We start from the raw sequence: 22,079 nt of genomic DNA on the forward strand, positions 1-22,079 counted from the left end.
ATGGGGATTAATACTATGAACCCTATGTGGGACAGGGACTGTTTCCAACCCAATTATCTAGTATCTACCCCAGTGCTTAGTAAAGTGCTCTGCAAACATAAAGTACTTAGTGTTTACCATTGGTTGATCAATAGTGGGGAAAGAGCTGATTGAAGAATTTAAAGCCAGTAGCCAAGGGAGTCTGATAATGTCCATGTGGCCCAAATCCCTAGCGGAGACCAGGAGTCCCTCACCCTCTTCTCTAGACTATAGGTTCGTTACAAACAAAATGTGTTTGTTGTTATATAGTACTCTTCCAAGGGTCTCGTTCAGTGCTTTGCACATATTAAGCACTCAATAAACACAACTGAATGTACAGGTGCTGCAGAGAACTTTCCAGGCTCAGAACAAGGCATTGCCTCCCTCCGCCCCCTGGACAATGAGAGGGTTTTGGTTGTACCACTTGGGCGTGAGAGTGGAAGCTTACTTGGTTGGCGTGGTGGGTGTCTTGGAGCTGCACTGGTCCCTGCACAGAGCCCCTGGACTCTCTTCCTCCTTGCTAGCGTTGGAGAGCTGCTCAGCTTGCATTAAGGCAGGAATCTCATTCCAGAAGGAGTGGGCACTCCCTCTAGGGTGAAATGGGGGCTAGAATCAAAATGGTATAGGATGGGCAGTAGAGCCGGCATGGTCTGGCGTCATCTACAGGACCCTGCCTCCCCAAGCTTTCCCAACTCCCTTGGTGGTCTTGTGGTGGTCGATGTCCAGCTCTCCCATTCAACAGAGGACCCCAGACCAGCTGTTTGTGCTGATCGGTGCTTGGGTAAGGGCGGGCGTCTGACTCTCCCAGTCCCAGTGATGATGGTCCAGAGAGAGAGAGAGACATCAGCAGGCCTCAGTCAAGCAATCCATCGATGACATTTACTGAGTGCTTGCTGTGTGAAGAGCATTCTACTAAGAGCTTGGGAGACAGCAAGGGCTTGGGAGAAATGTAGAGCCTGGGCCTCGGAATCGGAAGGCCCAGAGAAGCAGCGTGTCTCAGTGGAAAGAGCACGGGATTTGGAGTCAGAGGGCATGGGTTCGAATCCCACATCCACCACATGTCTGCTGTGTGATCTTGGGCAAGTCACTTAACTTCTCTGGGCCTCAGTTACCTCAACTGTAAAATGGGGATTAAGACTGTGAGCCCCACGTGGGACAATCTGATCACCCTCTATCCTCCCCAGCGCTTAGAACAGTGCTTTGCACATAGTAAGCGCTTAACAAATGCTTATTATTATTATTATTATTACTATTATTATTATTATTATTATTATTATTATTATTATTATTATTATTATTATTATAAGGGTCAGCCTTCTAATCCCAGCCCTGCGTAAAGCAAGTCACTTCACTTCTTGTTGTCTCCTTTACCTCATCTGTAAAATGGGGGTTAAGACTATGATTCCCCACGTGGGACACGGACTGTGTCCATCCTGATTATCTTGTATTTACCCCAGTGCTTAGTATAGTGGCAGGCAAAAAGTAAGCACGTAACAGATACAAAAAAATTGGCAGTTAGTAATAGTAATAATTGTGGTATTTGTTAAGTGCTTACTAGGTGCCAAGCTCTATACTAAGCACTGGGTTATTAAGAATTACTGTGTTATTTGTGAATTACTATGTGCCAAGCATTGGGGTGGATACACGATGATCAGGTCTCACAGGGGACGTACAGTTTAAGTATGAAGAACAGATTTGAATCCCCCAGGGACTGTGTCCAACCTGGTAAACTTGTGTATAGCCCAGCACCTATAACAGTGCTTGACAACTAGTAGACTACAGGCTCATTATGAGCAGGGAATGTGTCTGTTATATTATTATATTGTACTCTGTCCAGTAGTAGTAGAGTTCGGACCCAGTCACCGCCCCTCTCTCCACCTCCGTTTCTCCATTTATAAAATGGGGGCAGGGAGGTGCCCACCCAAGGCAAGTTGCTTAACCTCTCTATGCCTCAGTTACCTCATCTGCCAAATGGGGATTCAATCCCTGTTCTTCCTCCTACTTAGGTTTTGAGTCCCATATGGGACCTGATCATCTTGTATCTACCCCAGCGCTTAGTTCAGTTGTTAGTACATAGGAAGTGCTTAACAAATACCACTATCATGATTGGTCTCTTCCCCCACCTAGAGTGTGAGCCCGTTGTGGGCAGGGATTGTCTCTATTTGTTGTTGAATCGTACTTTCCAAGTGCTTAGTATAGTGTTCTGTACACAGTAAGCTCCCAATAAATACGACTGACATGAATGAATGAATTATTATTTTTATTATTCTGATTGTCACCTCCATTTCCTTCACATCCAGAGCACTTACACCTCCTGTCTACCTCATCATCAATGGCATTTATTGAGTGCATACTGTGTGCAGAACACTGCACCAAATACCTGGGAGGGTAGAACATAACAGAGTCGGTAGATATGTTCCCGGTCCACAACGAGCTTACAATCTAGATGGGGAGACAGAAATGAATATAAACAAATAACTTATATAATTTAAAGATACGCACAGACGTGTCGTGGGATTGGGAGTGGGGCAGATAATAAATACCCACACATCACAGATCCAAATGCATTGGTGGTGCAGAAGAGAGAGAGAGCCAGGGAAAAGAGAGTTTATTTGGGGGAGACCTTTTTTAATAGATGCACTTTTAATAAGGTTTTGAAGGTGGTGAGAGTGGCTGTCTGGTGCATATGAAGGGGAGGGAGTCCCAGGCTAGCTAAACCTGAAGCTCACTTATGCCAAAATGGAACTGGAGGTAAAAACATGAGCGGTTCTGGGGAAAAAGAGAGCTTCGTCTCCTACTCATGGCAGGAGAACCAACTCTTCCTTCCTGAACAGTAGAGGGGAGAACTGATTTGATGATCTAGAGAGAAGCAGCATGGTCTAGTGGAAAGAACCCTGCCCTGGAAGTAGGAGACCTGAGTTCTAATTCCGTTTCCACCATATGCCTGCTGCGTGACCTTAGACAATCACTTAACTTCTCTGGGCTTCATTTCGCTCATCTGCAAATGGGTGTTCAATGTTTGTTCCCCTTCCTACTTAGACTGTGAGTCCCATGTGGGAGTTGCTTTTCTTGTATCTACCCAAGCGCTTAGTTCAGTGCTTGACACATAGTAAGCGCTTAATGAATATTAATTGATTCAATCATATTTATTGATCACTTACTGCGCGCAGAGCAATCAATCAATCAATCAGTCGCATTTATTGAGCGATTACTGTGTGCAGAGCACTGTACTAAGCGCTTGGGAAGTACAAGTTGGCAACATATAGAGACAGTCCCTACCCAACAGTGGGCTCACAGTCTAGACAGAGAACAAAACCAAATATATTAACAAAATAAAATAAATAGAATAGATATGTACAAGTAAAATAAATACATAAATAGAGTACTAAATATGTACAAACACACACACACACACACACACACACACACACACATATATATATATATATATATATATATATATATATATATATATGTACAGGTGCTGTGGGGAAGGGAAGGAAGCAAGACAGGGGTGATGGAGAGGGGGACGAGGGGGAGAGGAAGGAGGAGACTCAGTCTGGGAAGGCCTCCTGGAGGAGGTGAGCTCTCAGTAGGGCCCCGAAGGGAGGAAGAGAGCTAGCTTGGCGGATGTGCAGAGGGAGGGCATTCCAGGCCGGGGGATGAAGTGGGCCGGGGGTCGACGGTGGGACAGGCGAGAACGAGGCACGGTGAGGAGATTAGCGGCAGAGGAGTGGAGGGTGCGGGCTGGGATGTAGAAGGAGAGAAGGGAGGTGAGGCAGGAGGGGGCGAGGTGATGGAGAGCCTTCGGTCAAACGATAATTAAAGGTCCTTTATAAAGAAGCAGGCAAACAGTGCCGTTTCCCAGATACAAGAACGTGTGGACGGTGCCCCAGAACACTGGGGTCATCGTCCGGACACAAACGTCAACCATCCAAATGTGAGGTTGCAGTCCACAGGACCAAATAATGGACGGGTGGTCTTTACAGCTTCTCTAAATCAGAGAGTAATTCTTGTTTTCAGCACTGTACTAAGCGCTTGGGAGAGTACAATGCAACAATAAACAGGCACATTCCCTACCCACAAAGAGTTTACAGTCTAGAGCTGAGGGAGACAGACATTAATACAAACAAATAAATTACAGATATGCACCTAAGTACTGAGGGCCTTTGAAGGGGGAAGAACAAAGGGAGCAATTTCAGGGCAATGAAGAAGGGAGTGGGGAAAAAAGGAAAGGAGGGCTTAATCAGGGAAGGCCTCCTGGAGGAGATGTGTCTTCAATAAGGCTTTGAAGGAGGGGAGAGTAATTGGATTTGATGAGGGAGAGCATTCCAGACCCGAGGCAGGACTTAGGAAAGGGGTGAGAAGTGAGATCGTTGAAATAGAGGTACAGTGAGAAAGTTGCCATTACAGGAGTGAAGTGCGTGGGCTGGGTAGTAGTAGAAGAATAGCAAGATGAGGTAGGAGGGGACAAGGTAATGGAATGCTTTAAAGCCAATGGAGCAGAGTTTTTGTTTGACTCAGAGGTAGACGGGCAACCCTGGAGTTTCTTGACGAGTGGAGAAACATGTACTGAACGTTTTTGTAGAGAAATGATCCGGGCAGCAGAGTTAAGTATGAACTGGAGTGGGGAGAGGCAGCAGGCCTGGAGGTCAGCAAGGAGGTTGATGCAGTAATCCAGGCGGGTTAGGATGAGTGACTGTGTTAAGGTGGTAGCGTTTGGGTGGAGAGGAAAGGGTGGGCTTTAGCGATATTGTGAAGGTGGGACTGACAGGATTTAGTAATGGTCGAATAGGTGGGTTGAATGAAAGAAAGGAGTCGAGGAAAAAAGAGAGTTATAACATGGTTGAGTTCAGAGGCCAGAATGGCAGCATTTTTCCTGCCCTGAGCACAGTAAAACGTCACCAGAAAGGGATGGAAGTAATGACCCCTTGAGGTTGCTTCAGGAAATGCAATTCTATTATTTGATTCCCTGCCCTGTCTAATTGAGCTTCTCGCCTCCTGGATCTCTGGGGACCAAAAAAAAAAAATGCCAACAAGTCAGCAGCACCTCCCTCTTCTCCATCCCTCTGCTCCCCAAAACCACCACCCCAGAGAGACGTTTTCAACTGCATTGTCTACTGGGTCTAATCAGAGTTTTGCTTTTTGCCTTTTTCCCCAGAACCCCAGTTAACTTGCCCTAACATTTCACCTCCGACCCTAGTCTGGCCTCAATACTGAGATGCAGAAGCCAGGAAAGAGCCCTTCGTCTCAGTCCTGCCTCTCCTCGTAATCGGGAGGGCGGATTCCTGATTTACGGCCTTCAATTCCACTATTGGGGTAGGATCGTAATGTCCCGTCTCGGATCTGCAGCTGCTGTACTCATTCTACAGATGGGGAAACTGAAGCCCGCTGAAGGGAAGATGCATTGCTACGGGAAACCGGTTATGCAGCCTACTTGGGTTCACCATTTCGATTTCCGGCTTCCTTCCAAATTCCAGCTCTGCAGAATGTTACTCTGGGGTACGGATGCCAGGTAGGCTGTTGGTTTTGTAGAGAGGATGAGGTAGGATCAGGCGTGGGCAGGGAATGTCAGTCCTTTTACCCAGAGTCCTTTGAATGTCCAGGCCTACTGCAGCTGCCCAGTAGCTGGACCAGCCATTGTGGGTGTTGTAGATCACCTAATGCCAAAAGATCCTTTCCTGTCTTCATCTAAGTGAGCTATTTTTTTCATTGTTTTTGTCCCGTGCTACCTGTTTAGTGCTTACTATGTTACAGACACTGTACAAAGCAGTGGGGCAGAATCCAGGTAATTATGTTGAACACGGTCCATGTCCAACATGGGGCTCACAGCCTTAATCCCCATTATACAGATGAGGTAACTGAGGCACAGTGAAGTGAAGTTACTTGCCCAAAGTCACGCAGCAGACAAGTGGTGGAGGAGCTCTCTCAGACTGTGAGCCCCACGTGTGACAGGGACTATGCCCAGTTTGATTGACTTGTTCCTACTCCAGTGCTTAGAACAGTGCTTAACACATAGTAAGTGCTTGACCTAGGGGAAAGAGCATAGACCTGGGAATCAGAACGATCTGGGCTCTAATCCCAGCTCCACCACATGTCTGTCGTGTGACCTTGGGCAAGTCACTTAACTCCTCTGGGCCTGGGTTACCTCATTTAAAAAATGTGGATTAAGACTGTGAGCCCCATGTGGGACAGGGACTGTGTCCAACCTGATCAGCTTGTATCCACTCCAGCCCTTAGAACAGTGCTTGACTACTAGTAAGTGTTTAACAAATACCATTATCATAATCATTAACAAATATCATAAAAAATATTTATAAGGCTGGGTCACATAGTCATGTATGTGACTAAGGACCATTTTTCTGGAGAGGTGAAGGGGTCTCGGGAGCCCATGTTCCAAGATCTTTTCATAGATATCTTCGTTTGGTCATTTTAGTTTATTCTTCTTGTAAACTCCTTGTCCACAGGGAAAATGTCTATCAACTCTGTTGTATCATACTTTCCCAAGCGCTTACTATTCATTCAATCGTATTCAATCATATTTATTCATTCATTCATTCACTCAATCATATTTATTTAGCGCTTACTGTGTGCAGAGCACTGTACTAAGCACTTGGGAAGTGTAAGTTGGCAACATATAGAGAAGGCCCTACCCATCAGCGGGCTCACAGTCTACAAGGGGGAGACAGACAACAAAGCAAAACATGTGGACCATCAGAATAAATAGAATCATAGCGATATACACATCATTAGTAAAATAAATAGAAGAATAAATATGTACAAATATGCACAAGTGTTGTGTGGAGGGGAAGGGATAGCGAAGAGTTGGGCAATGGGAAGGGGAGGATGAAGAGCAGAGGAAAAGGCGGGCTCAGACTGGAAAGGACTCCTGGAGATGGTGAACGCTCAGTAGGGCTTTGAAGGGAGGAAGAGAGCTGGTTTGGCGGTTGTGTGGAAGGGGGGCATTGGGCAGTGGGCTCACAGTCTAGAAGGGGGAGACAGAGAACAAAACAAAACGTATTAACAAAATAAAATAAATAGCATAAACAGGTACAAATAAAATAAATAAATAAATCGAGTAATAAATACGTACAAACATATATACATATATACAGGAGTTGGGGGGAGGGGAAGGATGTAAGGCGGGGGATGGGGAGGGGGAGGAGAGGGAGAGGAAGGAGGGGGCTCAGTATGGGAAGGCCTCCTGGAGGAGGTGAGCTCTCAGTAGGGCCTTGAAGGGAGGAAGAGAGCTAGGTTGGCGAATGTGCGGAGGGAGGGCATTCCAGGCCAGGCGGATGACGTGGGCCGCGGGTCGACGGCGGGACAGGCGAGAACGAGGCACGGTGAGGACATTAGCGGCAGAGAAGCGGAGGGATCGGGCTGGGCTGTAGAAGGAGAGAAGGGAGGTGAGGTAGGAGGGGACGAGGAGATGGAGAGCCTTGAAGCCGAGGATGAGGAGTTTTTGCCTGATGCGTAGGTTGACTGGTAGCCACTGGAGATTTTTGAGGAGGGGAGTAACATGTCCAGAGCGTTTCTGAACAAAGACAATCCGGACAGCGACGTGAAGTATGGATTGAAATGGGGAGAGACAGGAGGATGGGAGATCGGAGAGGAGGCTGATAAAGTAATCCAGACGGGATAGGATGAGAGCTTGAAGGAGCAGGGTAGCGGTTTGGATGGAGATGAAAGGGCGGATCTTGACAATGTTGCAGAGGTGAGACCGGCAGGTTTTGGTGACGGCTTGGATGTAAAGATGGAGATGTCCTGAAGGCAGGAGGAGATACGAGCCTGGAGGGAGGGAAAGAGAACAAGGGTGGGTTTGGATATTTGGGTGTCATCAGCGTAGAAATGATAGTTGAAGCCATGGGAGCGAATGAGTTCACCAAGTGAATGAGTATAGATGGAGAACAGAAGGTGACCAAGAATTGAACCTTGAGGAATCCCTACAGTAAGAGAATGGGAGGGGGAGGAGCATCCTGCGAAGGAGACTGAGAATGAACGGCCAGAGAGATAAGAGGAGAACTAGGAGAGGACAGAGTCTGTGAAGCCAAGGTTGGATAGCGTGTTGAGGAGAAGGGGATGGTCCACAGTGTCGAAGGAGGCTGAGAGGTCGAGGAGGATTAGGATAGAGTAGGGGACATTGGATCAGGCAAGGAGGGGATCACTGGTAACCTTTGAGAGGGTAGTTTCGGTGGAGTGTAGGGGACAGAAGATAGATTGGAGGGGGTCTAGGAGAGGGTTGCAGTTGAGGGATTCGAGGCAGCGAGTGTAGATGACTCGTTCTAGGAGTTTGGAAAGGAAGGGTAGGAGGGAGATAGAGCGATAACTAGAAGGGGCAGTGGGGACAAGAGAGGGTGCTTTACGATAGGGGTGACGTGGGCATGTTTGAAGGCAGAGAGGAAGGAACCAGTGTGGAATGAGAGGTTGAAAATGGAAATTAAGGAGGGGAGGAAGGAAGGGGCAAGGGTTTTCATAAGATGAGAGGGAATGGGGTCCGAAGCACAGGTGACTGGGGTGGTTCTTGAGAAGAGAGGGGAGATCTCATCTGAAGATACTGCTGAGAAGGATGGGAAACTAGAGGGGAGGGCTGAGAGCCCGGGGGATGGAGAGGTGGGTGGGATGACTTTGGGGAGCTCAGACCTGATGGTGTTAATTTTACTAATGAAGTAGTTGGCCAGATCGTTGGGGGTGAGGGATGGAGGAGGGAGTTGAATGTCCGGAACAGTTGATGGGCGTGATGGACATGGCAGAGGAGAGGGCAGAGCTAAGACAGGAAAGGATAAATTTAAAGTGAACAAGGTTGGCTTGGTGTTTAGAGTTTTCCCAGCAGCGTTCAGCAGCTAGAGCAAAGGAGACAAGGAGGCAGACAGTGGCAGTGACCCAAGGCTGTGGTTTAGTAGTGCGAGAGAGCGAAGTGAAAGGGGAGCGAGAGAGGTGAGTAGAGAGGGTGGAGTTGAGAGTAGTAATCTGGTCAACAGGGGTGGGTAGAGAGGGTAGGGAGGAGAGGTGGGGTGTGATGCGCTGAGAGAGATGAATGGTGTCGGGAGAGTGGAGGTCCCTGTGAGGGAGTAATATAGATTTACAGGGGGGAGGAGTGTGAGAGAGGAGGCAGTTTGAGAAGGTTACGATCAGCGAGAGGGATTTCAGAGTTTGTGAGGGTGGAGATAGTGCGGCGGTAGAAGATGATGAGGTTGAGGGTGTGTCCAAGTTGGTGAATGGGTGAGGTGGGGTGGAGCAGGAGGTTGGCAGAGCCAAGGAGAGATAGACGTCGGGCGGCAGAAGAGTCACCGGGGACATCCATGTGGATGTTGAAGTCTCCGAGAATCAGAATAGGCATGGGAAAAGAAAGAAGGAAGGTGAGAAAGGGGTCAAAATGGTTAAATAAGTGGGGCCAGGGAGGTGGTAGATGACGGCTACATGAATCTGGAGGGGGTGGTAGAGGCGAATAATATGGGCTTCAAAGGAGGAGAAGGAAAGGGAAGAGGGAGGCGGGGTAGTGCGAAAGCGACATTGGGGAGCGAGAAGGAAGCCGACACCTCCTCCTTTCCCGGTGAATCTGGGGAAGTGTGAGAAGAGGCCTCCGCTGGAGAGTGCAGCAGAAGGGACCGTGTCATTGGGGATAAGCCAAATTTTGGTAAGGGCGAGGAGGAGGAGGAGTAGGAGACAGCGCGATAGGAACAGGTCAAGGATGAAAGGGAGCTTTCCTATAATGGAGCGTGGGTTCCATTTGCCACACCTGGCAGCAGCTGTGGAGGAAGGGGCGGGAAGGGGAAGGGTACGAAGGGTGGGGATGGTTTGGATTGAAATGAGTTGGCGGGGGCCTGGTTGGGGAGAGGGGATGAGGGACAGCGATGTAGATGGAGAACTGGGATGGGGCAAGGGCGGGGAGGAGGCAAAGGAAGGGGTTAGAAAGGAGGCGTTGGGGGTTGGCGCTGGTACAGAGCGATTCTAGGGAGGGGGTGGGGATGACTGGTGAGGGGTGGGAAAAAGAGGGAAAGAGCTGGGTGGGAGAGGGGAAGGTGAAGGTGAGGACTGGGAAGGACAGATGGGAGCAGGGGAGTTTATAGTTCATGGTGAGGTCAGCGCGGTAAATGACAGCACAGCGAGACGTTAACAATTAACACGCAATAACAACAATACAATAAGCAGATGACATCACAGAAAGCACGTAGCAATTAATATGCAATAGCAACAATAAGATAAGCAGATGACGATATCACAGAGAGCAGTTAACAATTAACATGCAATAGCAACAATAAAATAATCGGATGGCACCCGGAGCAGAAGGTTCAATTGTCCATGGATCAGTCAAATCAAAAGGACTAATGGCAAGGACAGTCCAGGGGCTCTTGTCAATATATTTATTTACATTAATGTCTTTCTCCCTTTCTAGACTGTAAGCTTGTTGTAGGCTGGGAAGGTGTCTGTTTATTGTTGTATTATACTCTCCCAAGCGCTTAGTACAATGATCTGTACACAGTAAGCACTTAAAGAATACGATTGAATGAATGATTGAATTAATGAATGAAGCAGAAGCGGCATGGCCTAGTGGACAGAGCACGGGCCTTGGAGTTCTAATCCCATCTCTGCCAATCGCCGGGTGGGTGACCTTGGGCAAATAACTTACCTTCTCTGAGCCTCAGTTTCCTCATCTGTAAAATGAGGATTCAATACCTGTTCTCTCTCTCACTAGAATGGGTGTTTCAAGTGGGGCAAGGAATGTGTCTATCCTAATGAACTCGTACCTACCACTGTAGCTTGGCACAAAGCTCTCAGTGGACAGGGAACCTGGCTACCAACTCTGTTACGTTGTAGTGTCCCAAATCCTTAGTATAGTGTTCTTCCCGAAGTCGATGCTCAATAAATACCACTGACTGATAGAGTAATCAATACCACAATTGTTATTAATGTGCAGAAACGCTCTGGGCATGTTACTCCCCTCCTCAAAAATCTCCAGTGGCTACCAATCAACCTACGCATCAGGCAAAAACTCCTCACCCTCGGCATCAAGGCTTTCCATCACCTCGCCCCCTCCTACCTCACCTCCCTTCTCTCCTTCTACAGCCCAGTCCGCACCCTCCGCTCCTCTGCCGCTAATCTCCTCACTGTGCCTCGTTCTCACCTGTCCCGCCGTCGACCCCCGGCCCACGTCATCCCCCTGGCCTGGAATGCCCTCCGTCAGCACATCCGCCAAGCTAGCTCTCTTCCTCTCTTTAAAGCCCTACTGAGAGCTCACCTCCTCCAGGAGGCCTTCCCAGACTGAGCCCCCTCCTTCCTCTCCCCGTTCTCCCCCTACACATCCCCCCTTCCTTGCCTCCTTCACCTACCCACAGCACCTTTATATATATTTGTACGTATTTATCACTCTATTTATTTATTTTACTTGTACATATCTATTCTATTTATTTTATTTTGTTAATATGTTTTGTTCTGTTGTCTGTCTCCCCCTTCTAGACTGTGAGCCCGCTGTTGGGTAGGGACCGTCTCTATATGTTGTCAACTTGTACTTCCCAAGCGCTTACTACAGTGCTCTGCACACAGTAAACGTTCAATAAATACGATTGAATGAATGAATGAATGAATTATTAGTAGTAGGAAAATTGTATCAGGATAAAAAGAGCTGAATAAATCTTTAAATAAAATATGAAAATATGGATAAGCGAATAAGAGCTAAAGTTAGGAATGCAATCTATATTAAGCAATGGGCAGGAGAGATTGGGATCCTATGTAGTCATCAAGGGAAGATTTCTGAGGAAGAGGGATTTGACATTGGGGAGAGTTGTGGTGTTGGATTGGGAGGTGGGAAGGAAGGCGATCAGACTATTAATGTCTTCTTAAGTAATCTGGAGAACTGAGTGAGAAGCAAAAGTTCTCACCTGCAAAATGAGTTTTCTTAACTGTAAAGTGGATTTCAACTCTGTTCTCCCTCCTACCTAAGCTGCGAACCCCACGTGGGACGGGGACTGTGTCCAACTTGATTAACTTGTATCTACCCCAGGCTTAGAACAGTGCTTGGCATTCAATTCAGTCATTTTTATTGATGATGATGGCATTTTTTGTTAAGCGCTTACTATGTGCAAAGCACTGTTCTAAGCGCTGGGGAGGATACAATGTGATTAACTTGTCCCACGTGGGGCTCACAGTCAATCCCCATTTTACAGATGAGGGAACTGAGGCTCAGAGAAGTTAAGTGACTTGCCCAAGATCACACAGCAGACATGTGGTGGAGCTGGGATTCGAACCCCTGACCTGTGACTCCAAAGCCCGTGCTCTTTCCACTGAGCCACGCTGCTTCTCTAAGCAGCTTCTCTCTGCACACTTCTCTGTGTGCAGAGCACTGTACTAAGCACTTGGGAGAGTATAATAAAGCAATAAATAGTCATGTTCCCTGCCCAAAACGAGCTTACAATCTAGAGGGTGATAGAATAAAGGCTTAGGGCACATGGTATGTACTTAGCAAATGACATTATCATCACCAAAATGTCCAAGAGGACCCTAATTTAGCTTGGAGCTGATTTTCTCATATAAATACATGTTCTAAATTAGAATTTATTCCAGAACCTATGGAAAAAGAATATGAAATTCCACTTTGTTCTATGTTCTCTAACATTGACATTAAACTACTGTTTAATCTTTATTAAAGTAGCTCATAGCATGAGGAGTTCTATTATTGAGACACAATGTGGCCTAGTGGGAAGAGCCAGGATTGTGGATTGTAAACATGGATTGTGTTCAACTTGATTAGCTTTTATCTACCTTAACATTTAATACAGTGTCTGGCACATAGAAAGCCCTGTACAAATGCCATTTATAAAAGGAGGATACCGAGGGTCCTGGAAGCTGGTGCTCAGCAGGACTCCGGAGGAAACGGACATCCGTTTGGTCCAGAGCACAATCAGTAGTGGCTAATGGCTATGTGGTCAGAGTATTTATTAAAGAATTTACTATGTGCTAAGCAGTATGCTGTGTTGGGAAAGAACAACAGTCTTGCCTAGTGGGAAGAGCATGGGCCTGAGAGTCAGAGGACTGGGGTTCTAATTCTGGCTCCACCACTTGTCAGCTGTCTGGCTTTGGACAAGTCACTTCACTTCTCTGCGCTTCCGTTACTTCATCTGTGAATTGAGAATTAAGATTGTGATCCCCATGTGGGTCACCTGGTTAACGTGTATATACTCAGTGCTCAGTGTGTAACCTGGTACGTAGTAAGGACTTAACAAATACCATAGAAAAAACACCAGTGAGAATTAGAAAGGACCCCTGGCCCTCAAGGGGTTCATAGCCTGATTAACGTTTATCTACACCAGCCCTAAGAACAGCACCTGTCACATAGTAAGTGCTTAGTTAGAGTAACAGCATGGTCCATTGGAAAGATCCCGAGCCTGGGAGTCAGAGGTTCTGGGTTCTAATCTTGACTCTGCCTCTTGTCAGCTGTGTGACCTTCGGCAAGTCACATCAATTCTCGGGGTATCAATTACCTCATCTTTGAAATGGAGATTATAACTCTGAGCTCTGGTGGGACATGAATTGTGTCCCACCTGATTAGCTTGTATCGACCCCAATGCTTAATACAGTTCCTGGCATATAGTAAACATTTAACAAATACCATGACGAATAAAAGAGAGGGAATTTCTTCATTCATTCGATCGTATTTATTTATTCATTCATTCATTCAATCGTATTTATTGAGCACTTACTGCATGCAGACCACTGAACTAAGGGCTTGGGAAGTACCAGTTGGCAACATATAGAGACAGTCCCTACACAACAACTGGTTCACAGTTTAGAAGGGGGAGACAGACAACAACACAAAACATATTAACAAAATAAAATAAATAGAATAGTAAATATGTACAAGTAAAATAGAGTAATAAATCTGTACAAACGTATATACAGGTACTGTGGGGAGGGAAAGGAGGTAGGGCGGGGGGATGGGGAGCGGGAAAGGAAAGAGGGGGCTCAGTCTGGGAAGGCCTCCTGGAGGGGGTGAACTCTCAGTAGGGCTTTGAAGGGAGGAAGAGAGCTGGCTTGGCGGATGTGCGGAGGGAGGGCATTCCAGGCCAGGGGGAGGATGTGGGCCGGGGGTCGACGGCGGGACAGGCAAGAACGAGGCACAGTGAGGAGGTTAGCTGCAGAGGAGCGGAGGGTGCAGGCTGGGCTGTAGAAGGAAAGAAGGGAGGTGAGGTAGGAGGGGGGGCGAGGTGATGGAATGCCTTAAAGCCGAAAGTGAGGGGTTTTTGTTTGATGCGTAAATTGACTGGTAGCACCTGGAGATTTTTGAGGAGGAGAGTAACATGCCCAGAGCGTTTCTGCACAAAGGTGATCCGGGCAGCAGCGTGAAATATAGACTGAAGAGGGGAGAGACAGGAGGATGGGAGATCATATGGGAGGCTGATGCAGTAATCCAGTCGGGATAGGATGAGAGATTCAACCAGCAGTGTAGCGGTTTGGATGGAGAGGAAAGGGCGGATCTTGGCGGTGATGCGGAGGTGAGACCGGCAGGTTTTGGTGGTGGATTGGATGTGAGGGTTGAACGAGAGAGCAGAGTCGAGGATGACACCAAGTTTGCGGGCTTGTGAGACAGGAAGGATGAATAGTGCCGTGTACAGTGATGGGAAAGTCAGGGAGATGGAAGGGTTTGGGTTGGGGGAGATAAGGAGTTCAGTCTTGGACATATTGAATTTTAGGTGGCGGGCAGGCATCCAGATGCAGATGTCTTGAAGGCAGGAGGAGACACGAGCCTGAAGGGAGGGAGAGAGAGCAGGGGAAGAGATGTAGATTTGGGTGTCATCAGCGTACAGATGATAGTTGAGGAAGTGGGAGCGAATGAGTTCACCAAGGGAGTGAGTGTAGATAGAGAACAGAAGGGAACCAATAACTGAACCTTGAGGAACCCCTACAGTAAGGTGATGGGAGGAGGAGGAGGAGCCTGCAATGGAGACTGAGAATGAATGGCCGGAGAGATAAGAGGAGAACCGGGAGAGGACGGAGTCTCCGGAGTCAAGGTTGGATAGCGTGTTGAGGAGAAGGGGGTGGTCTACAGTGTCGAAGGCAGCTGAGAGGTCGAGGAGGATTAGGACAGAGTAGGAGCCGTTGGATTTGGCAAGCAGGAGGTCATTGGTGACCTTTGAGAGGGCAGGTTCGGTGGAATGTACGGGACGGAAGCCAGATTGGAGGGGGTCGAGGAGAGAGTTGACATTGAGGGATTCGAGGCAGCGAGTGTAGACAACTCGTTATTGAGCGCTTACTTTGTGAAGATCACTGTACTAAGCGCTTGGGAAACACAAGTCGATAAAATATAGAGACAATCCCTACCCAACAACGGGCTCACAGTCTAGAAGGGGGAGACAGACAACAAAACAAAACATGTAGACAGATGTCAAAATCGTCAGAATAAATAGAATTTTAGCTAAATGCTCATCATTAACAAAACAAATAAAATAGTAAATATGTACAAGTAAATATACAGAGTAAAACATATGATTGCTTGCTTGAGGAGAACACGATAACATAGAGTAGGAGTCATTGGATTTGGCAATAAAGACTGAAGAATGGAAAAGTGTTGAGGGAGGAGGAACAATAAGAACGCTCTGTCCTGTAGACCAGTGAGACTAGACTCTTCCTTTAATAATGATGGTTGTACTTACTAAGAATTTACTACGATCTTTACTAAGCATCGGGATAGATACAAATCATCAGATTGGACGCAGTCTCGGTCCCACATAGAATTCACAGTCTAAATAGGATGGGGAACAGGTCCTGAATCCCCTATTTGCTGATGAAGGAAATGAGGCACAGTGAAGTGATCAAGGCCCAAGATCACACAGCAGACAAATGGCAGAGACAGAATTAGTAATCAGGTCCACTGCCTCCCAGGCTCAGGCTACTCACTTCTCCATGTTCCTTCCCTCAGATGGATCCATCCGTCCTCCTCTAACCCCAGCAAATAGAGAGTCGGTTTATCCCGGAAATGAAGTTGCTGGAGAAGATCTTCCCCAGGACGGCCTTCATGTTCTTGTTCCTCAGGCTGTAGATGAGGGGGTTCAGGGTCGGGGGCAGCACTGTGTAGATCAAGGACACCAGCAGATCCAATGTAGATGGTGAGGATGAGGGCGGCTACAGATGGGTTAAATAACTCATGAAAAAGTACAGAGAGACCATGGCGAGATGTGGCAGGCAGGTGAAGAATGCTTTGGCCTGGCCCTCCAGGGGATCTCAACCTCCATGAGGCACAGACAAGTGAAATGACTTAATCAAGGTCACACAGCAGGCAAATGGAGGAGCCAGGATTAGAACCCAGGATGATAATAATAATAATAATAATAATGATAATAATAATAATAATAATAATAAAGGTATTTCTTAAGTGCTTACTATGTGACAGGCACTGTAGTAAGAGCTGGAGTAGATGCAAGCAAATCGGGCTGAACAGAGTCCCTTTCCCACGTGGGGCTCACAGTCTCAATCCCCATTTTACAGATGAGGTAGCAGAGGCACAGAAAAGTGAAATGACTTGCCCAAGGTTACACAGCAGACAAGTGGCAGAGCTGGGATTAGAACCCATGACCTTCTTTGACTCCCAGTCCCATGCTTTTTCGAGCACACCACATTGCTTTTTAAACTAATCAGTCTTATTTATTGAATGCATACTGTTCTAAGGCCTGGAGCATGCAATATAATAATATTATCAAGTTGGTAGACATGTTCCCTTACCACTATGAACTTACAGTCTAGAGGGGATGACAGCATTGAAATAAAAACAGGTGGAGAAGTGTTTACTCCCCATTTGACAAAGGAGCAACCTGAGGCACAGGGAAGTTAAATGACATGCCCAAGGCTGTGGGGAAGGGAAGGAGGTAAGATGGGGGGATGGAGAGGGGGGCGAGGGGGGAGAGGAAGGAAGGGGCTCATTCTGGGAAGGCCTCCTGGAGGAGGTGAGCTCTCAGTAGGGCCTTGAAGGGAGGAAGAGAGCTAGCTTGGCGGATGGGCAGAGGGAGGGCATTCCAGGCCCGGGGGATGACATGGGCCAGGGGTCGATGGCGGGACAGGTGAGAACGAGGTACGGTGAAGAGATTAGCGGCAGAGGAGCGGAGGGTGCGGGGTGGGCTGTAGAAGGAGAGAAGGGAGGTGAGGTAGGAGGGGGCGAGGTGATGGAGAGCTTTGAAGCCCAGGGTGAGGAGTTTCTGCCTGATGCGCAGATTGATTTGTAGCCACCGGAGATTTTTGAGGAGGGGAGTAACATGCCCAGAGCGTTTCTGGACAAAGACAATCCGGGCAGCAGCATGAAGTATGGATTGAAGTGGGGAGAGACACGAGGATGGAAGATCAGAGAGAAGGCTGATGAAGTAGTCCAGACGGGATAGGATCTATCCAAATCAATCCAACAATGTTATTTATTGAGCACTTTGCGATTGGGAGAGTGTAATATTGCAGAATTGAAGGACATATTTGCTTTAGACGGGGGGTTTACAGGATAGAGGGGGAGACATAAATTGAAATAAATTTCAAATATGTACATAAGTGCTGTGGGGATGAGAGTGGGGCGAATGAAAGGTACAAATCTAAGGGCAAGGGCAAGGCAGAAGGGAGAGAAAGTAGGGGAAATTAGGGCTCAGTCGGGAAGGACTCTTGGAGGAGATTTGATTTTAAGAAGTCTCTGAAGGTGGAGAGAGCGATGGTCTGTCAGAGTAGACAGTGAGGTCTAGTGGAAAAAGCAAGGGCCTGAGAGTCAGAAGGTCCTGGGTTACAGTCCTGGCTCTGTCCCTTGCCTGCTGTGTGACATTGTGCAAGTCGCTTCACTTCTCTGTGCCTCAGGTCTCTCATCTGTAAAATGGGCATTAAGCTCATGAGCCCCATGTGGAACAGAAACTGAGCCGGCATGATAAACTTGCATATACCCCAGCGCTTAGAACAGTGCTATCAAATACAATTATTATTATTATTAGTATATGAAGAGGGAGGAAGTTCCAGGCCAATTAAAGGATATGGGCTAGGGGTCAGTAGCGGGATAGATGAGACCAAAATGCAGTGAGTAGTTTGATTTTAGACGAGCCAAATGTGTGCACTGGGTAACCATGAGAAGCTTCCCCTCTTAACCTTCAACCTTCAGGCAGAAAGAAACCAGAATCAATCAATCGATCAAATATGTTGACCACTTAACTATGTGCACAGCGCTGTGCTGACCGCAACCAAATAAACCATATCTCACCAGATGTAGCCTCCTGTTTCATGGCAAATCTGGGGTAGGAGAGCCTTTTATTTCCCGTGTGAGCTTAACCATCATCTAGTTGTCACTGCACTCTCTAAGGACCGTGTCTAATGAATTGTTTTCTTGCTCAGAACTGGGTACGGTGCTCTTCAGATAGCAGGTGCTTGGTAAACACCACTGAGACGCAGATATTACCAGCTCTGACCATGCTTCCCCACTCCTCAAGAAACCGCAGTGGTTGTTCATCCACATCTGCGTCATACAGAAATTCCTCACCATCATCGCTAAAGCTCACAATCACCTCGCTCCCTCCTATCTTACCTCGCTACTATTCTACTACAAGCCAGCCCACACACTTCACTCCTCTAATGACAATCTATTCATCGTACCTCCATCTCATCTCTCCCACCAACCACCTCTCGTCAACGTTCTGTCTTTTGCCTGGAATGTCCTCCCTCTTCATATCCGACAGACATTCACTCTCCCCGCCTTCAAAGCCTAATTAAAATCACATCTCTTCCAAGAGGCCTTCGCCGACTAAGTCCCGATTTCCTCTTCTCCTACTCCCATCCGTGTCGCCCTTCACTTGAATTTGCCCCCTTTCTTCACCGCTTTCTCGATCCCATGTCGCGTCTGTATGGATACATCATTTATTATTATTGCCATAGCATGTTAATTGTTAACTACCCTCTGTGATGCCATCACCTACTTATATCATTGCCAGTGTTATTGTTTTTGCATTTCAATTGTTAACCTCCCTCTATGCTGTCATTTACCTTGTTGACCTCACCGTGAACTATCAATTCCCTTGCTCCCAACTGCCATTCCCATGCCTCACCTTCCTCGTCCCCTCTCCCACCCAGATTTTACCCTCCCTTTCCCCCACCACCACCCCTCCCCCTCACCCCTTACCCAGGATCCCTCTGTACCAGAGAAAACCCTTAACTCCTCCCTCCCAGACCCCTCCCTCCCCTCCTCCCCGCGGCCACCCCATCCCAGTTCTCCTTTCTCATCGCCACCCCACTTCCCACTTTCCCCGCCTAGGCCCCCGCCAACTCATCCCAATCCAAACCCTCCCTACCCCCCTGCACCCTTCCCCCTCCCTCCCCTCCCTCCACTGCTGCTGCCAAGTGTGGCCTCTGGAACCCCCCGCTCCATTATAGGTAAGTTCCCTTTCATCCTGGACCTATTCCTTTCCAGCTCTCTACTCCTCCTCGCCCTACCTGAAACATGGTTGTTTCCGGACGACAGAGTCTCTTCTGCTGCTCTCACCAGTGGAGGCCTCTTCTCCTCCCACTCCCCCATACTCATCGGAATAGGAGGAGGTGTCGGTTTCCTTCTCGCCCCTCAATGTCGCTTTCGCACTATCCCTCCTCCCCCATCCCTTTCCTTCCTTTCCTTTGAAGCCCACATTACTCGCCTCTACCAACCCCTCCAGATTCTTGTAGCCGTCATCTACCGCCCCCCCGGCCCCACCTCCAACTTCTTTAACGATTTTAACCCCTTCCTCACCTTCCTTCTCTCCTTTCCCATGCCCATTCTGATCCTCGGAGACTTCAACATCCACATGGATATCTCTGGTGACTCCTCTGTCACCTGCCTTCTATCTCTCCTTGACGCTGCCAACCTGTTGGTCCACCCCACCTCGCCCACTCATCAATTTGGTCACACCCTCGAACTCATCATCTCCTACCGCTGTACTATCTCCACCCTCACCAACTCTGAAATCCCTTTCTCTGATCATAACCTTCTCACCTGCCTACTCACTCCCACTCCTCTCCCCTGTAAATCTATATTACTACCTCACAGAGACCTCCGCTCTCGAGACCCCATCGATCTTTCTGAGAGCTTCACACCCCACCTCGCCTCCCTTTCCTCTCTATCCAATCTTGATTATCAGATTACTGCTCTAAACTCTACCCTCTCTACTCAGCTGGACTCCCTCGCTCCCCTTTCCCTTCGCCTCTCTCGTACCACCAACCCACATCCCTGGATCACTGACACTGTCCGCCTCCTTCGCTCTTATGCTCGAGCTGCTGAACGCTGCTGGCGAAAGTCTAAACACCATGCCAACCTCGTTCCCTTCAAGTTTATCCTTTCCTGCCTTAACTCTGCCCTCTCCTCTGCCAGACAAAACTATTTCTCCTCCCTTATTGACACCCATGCCCATCATCCCCGTCAACTCTTCCGTACATTTAACTCCCTTCTCAGGCCCCCTGTTCCTCCCCCTCCTCGTTCCCTCACCCCGAAAGATCTGGCCCCCTACTTCATTAATAAAATTAAGTCCATCAGGTCTAAGCTCCCCAAAGTCACTCCTCCCCCTTCTCCAACCCCCAGGCTCTCAACACTCTCCGCTACTGTCCCATCCTTCCCAGCAATATCCTCAGATGAGATCTCCTCCCTCCTCTCAATTGCTATGCCGGCCACCTGTGCTTCTGACCCCATTCCCTCTCATCTTATGAAATCTCTCGCTCAGTCCCTCCTCCGCTCCTTAACTTCCATCTCCAACCGCTCACTCTCCAGTAGTCCTTCCCCTCTGCCTTTAAACATGCCCACGTCTCTCCCATCCTAAAAAAGCACTCTCTTGACCCTGCCTGCTTTTCTAGTTATCGCCCTATCTCCCTCCAACCATTCCTTTCCAAACTCCTTGAACTAGTCATCTACACCCGCTGCCTCGACTTCCTCAACGACAACTCTTTCCTCGAGCCCCTCCAATCTGGCATCCGTCCCCAACATTCCACGTAAACTGCCCTCTCGAAGGTCACCACTGACCTCCTGCTTGCCAAATCCACGTCCACTACTCTATGCTAATCCTCCTCGACCTTTCAGCTGCCGTCGACACTGTGGACCACCCCCTTCTACTCAACATGATATCCAACCTTGGCTTCATAGATGCTGTCCTCTCCTGGTTCTCCTCTTATCACTGCGGCCGTTCATTCTCAGTCTCTTTCGCGGGCTCCTCCTCCTCCTCCCATCCCCTTACTGTAGGGGTTCCTCAAGGGTCAGTGCTTGGTCCCCTTCTGTTCTCTCTCTACACTCACTCCCTTGGTGAACTCATTCGCTCCCACGGCTTCAACTATCATCTCTACGCTGATGACACCCAAATCTACATCTCTGCCCCTGCTCCCTCTCCCTCCCTCAGGCTCGTGGTTCCTTCTGCCTTCAAGACATCTCCATCAAGATGTCTGCCCGCCATCTAAAACTCAATATGCCCAAGACTGAACTCCTTATCTTCTCTCCCAAGCCCTGCCCTCTCCCTGACTTTGCCATCACTGTTGACGACAGTACCATACTTCCTGTCTCACGAGCCCGCAACCTTGGTGTCATCCTCGACTCTGCTCTCTCGCCCACCCATCACATCCAATCCGTTACCAGAACCTGCCGGTCTCACCTCTGCAACATCGCCAAGATCCGCCCTTTCCTCTCAATCCAAACTGCTACCCTGCTGGTTCAATCTCTCATCCTATCCCGACTGGATTAATGGATTAGCCTCCTCTCTGATCTCCCTTTCTCCTGTACAGACAGTCCCCACTTTAATCTGTACTTCACGCTGCTGCCCGATCATCTTTGTGCAGAAATGCTCTTGGCATGTTACTCCCCTCCTCAAAAGTCTCCAGTGGCTCCCAATCAACCTACGCATCAGGCAAAAACTCTTCACTCTCGGTTTCACGGCTCTCCATCACCTCGCCCCCTCCTCCCTCACCTCGCTTCTTTCCTTCTACAGCCCAGGCCGCACCCTCCACTCCTCTGCCTCTAACCTCTTCACTGTGCCTCATTCTCGCCTGTCCCGCAATCGACGCCCGGCCCCCTTCCTCACCCTGGCCTGGAATGCTGTCCCTCCGCACATCCGCCAAGC

The 22,079-nt window shown here is 48.3% G+C and overlaps 1 protein-coding gene across 1 annotated transcript in view; it reads left to right on the plus strand.

The window, feature by feature from the left end:
- The window catches only part of LOC119928844 (olfactory receptor 14A2-like), a 35,397-nt gene that overhangs the window by 7,526 nt on the left and 5,792 nt on the right, over nt 1-22,079 (plus strand). Inside the window, exon 2 of the mRNA XM_038747360.1 lies at nt 3,887-3,958. Coding sequence (XP_038603288.1) covers nt 3,887-3,958 — 72 coding nt within the window. The remainder of the gene's footprint in view (nt 1-3,886; nt 3,959-22,079) is intronic.

The sequence above is a fragment of the Tachyglossus aculeatus genome, chromosome 5 (assembly GCF_015852505.1).
Source record: "Tachyglossus aculeatus isolate mTacAcu1 chromosome 5, mTacAcu1.pri, whole genome shotgun sequence".
In the NCBI taxonomy this organism is placed as follows: Eukaryota; Metazoa; Chordata; class Mammalia; order Monotremata; family Tachyglossidae; genus Tachyglossus; species Tachyglossus aculeatus.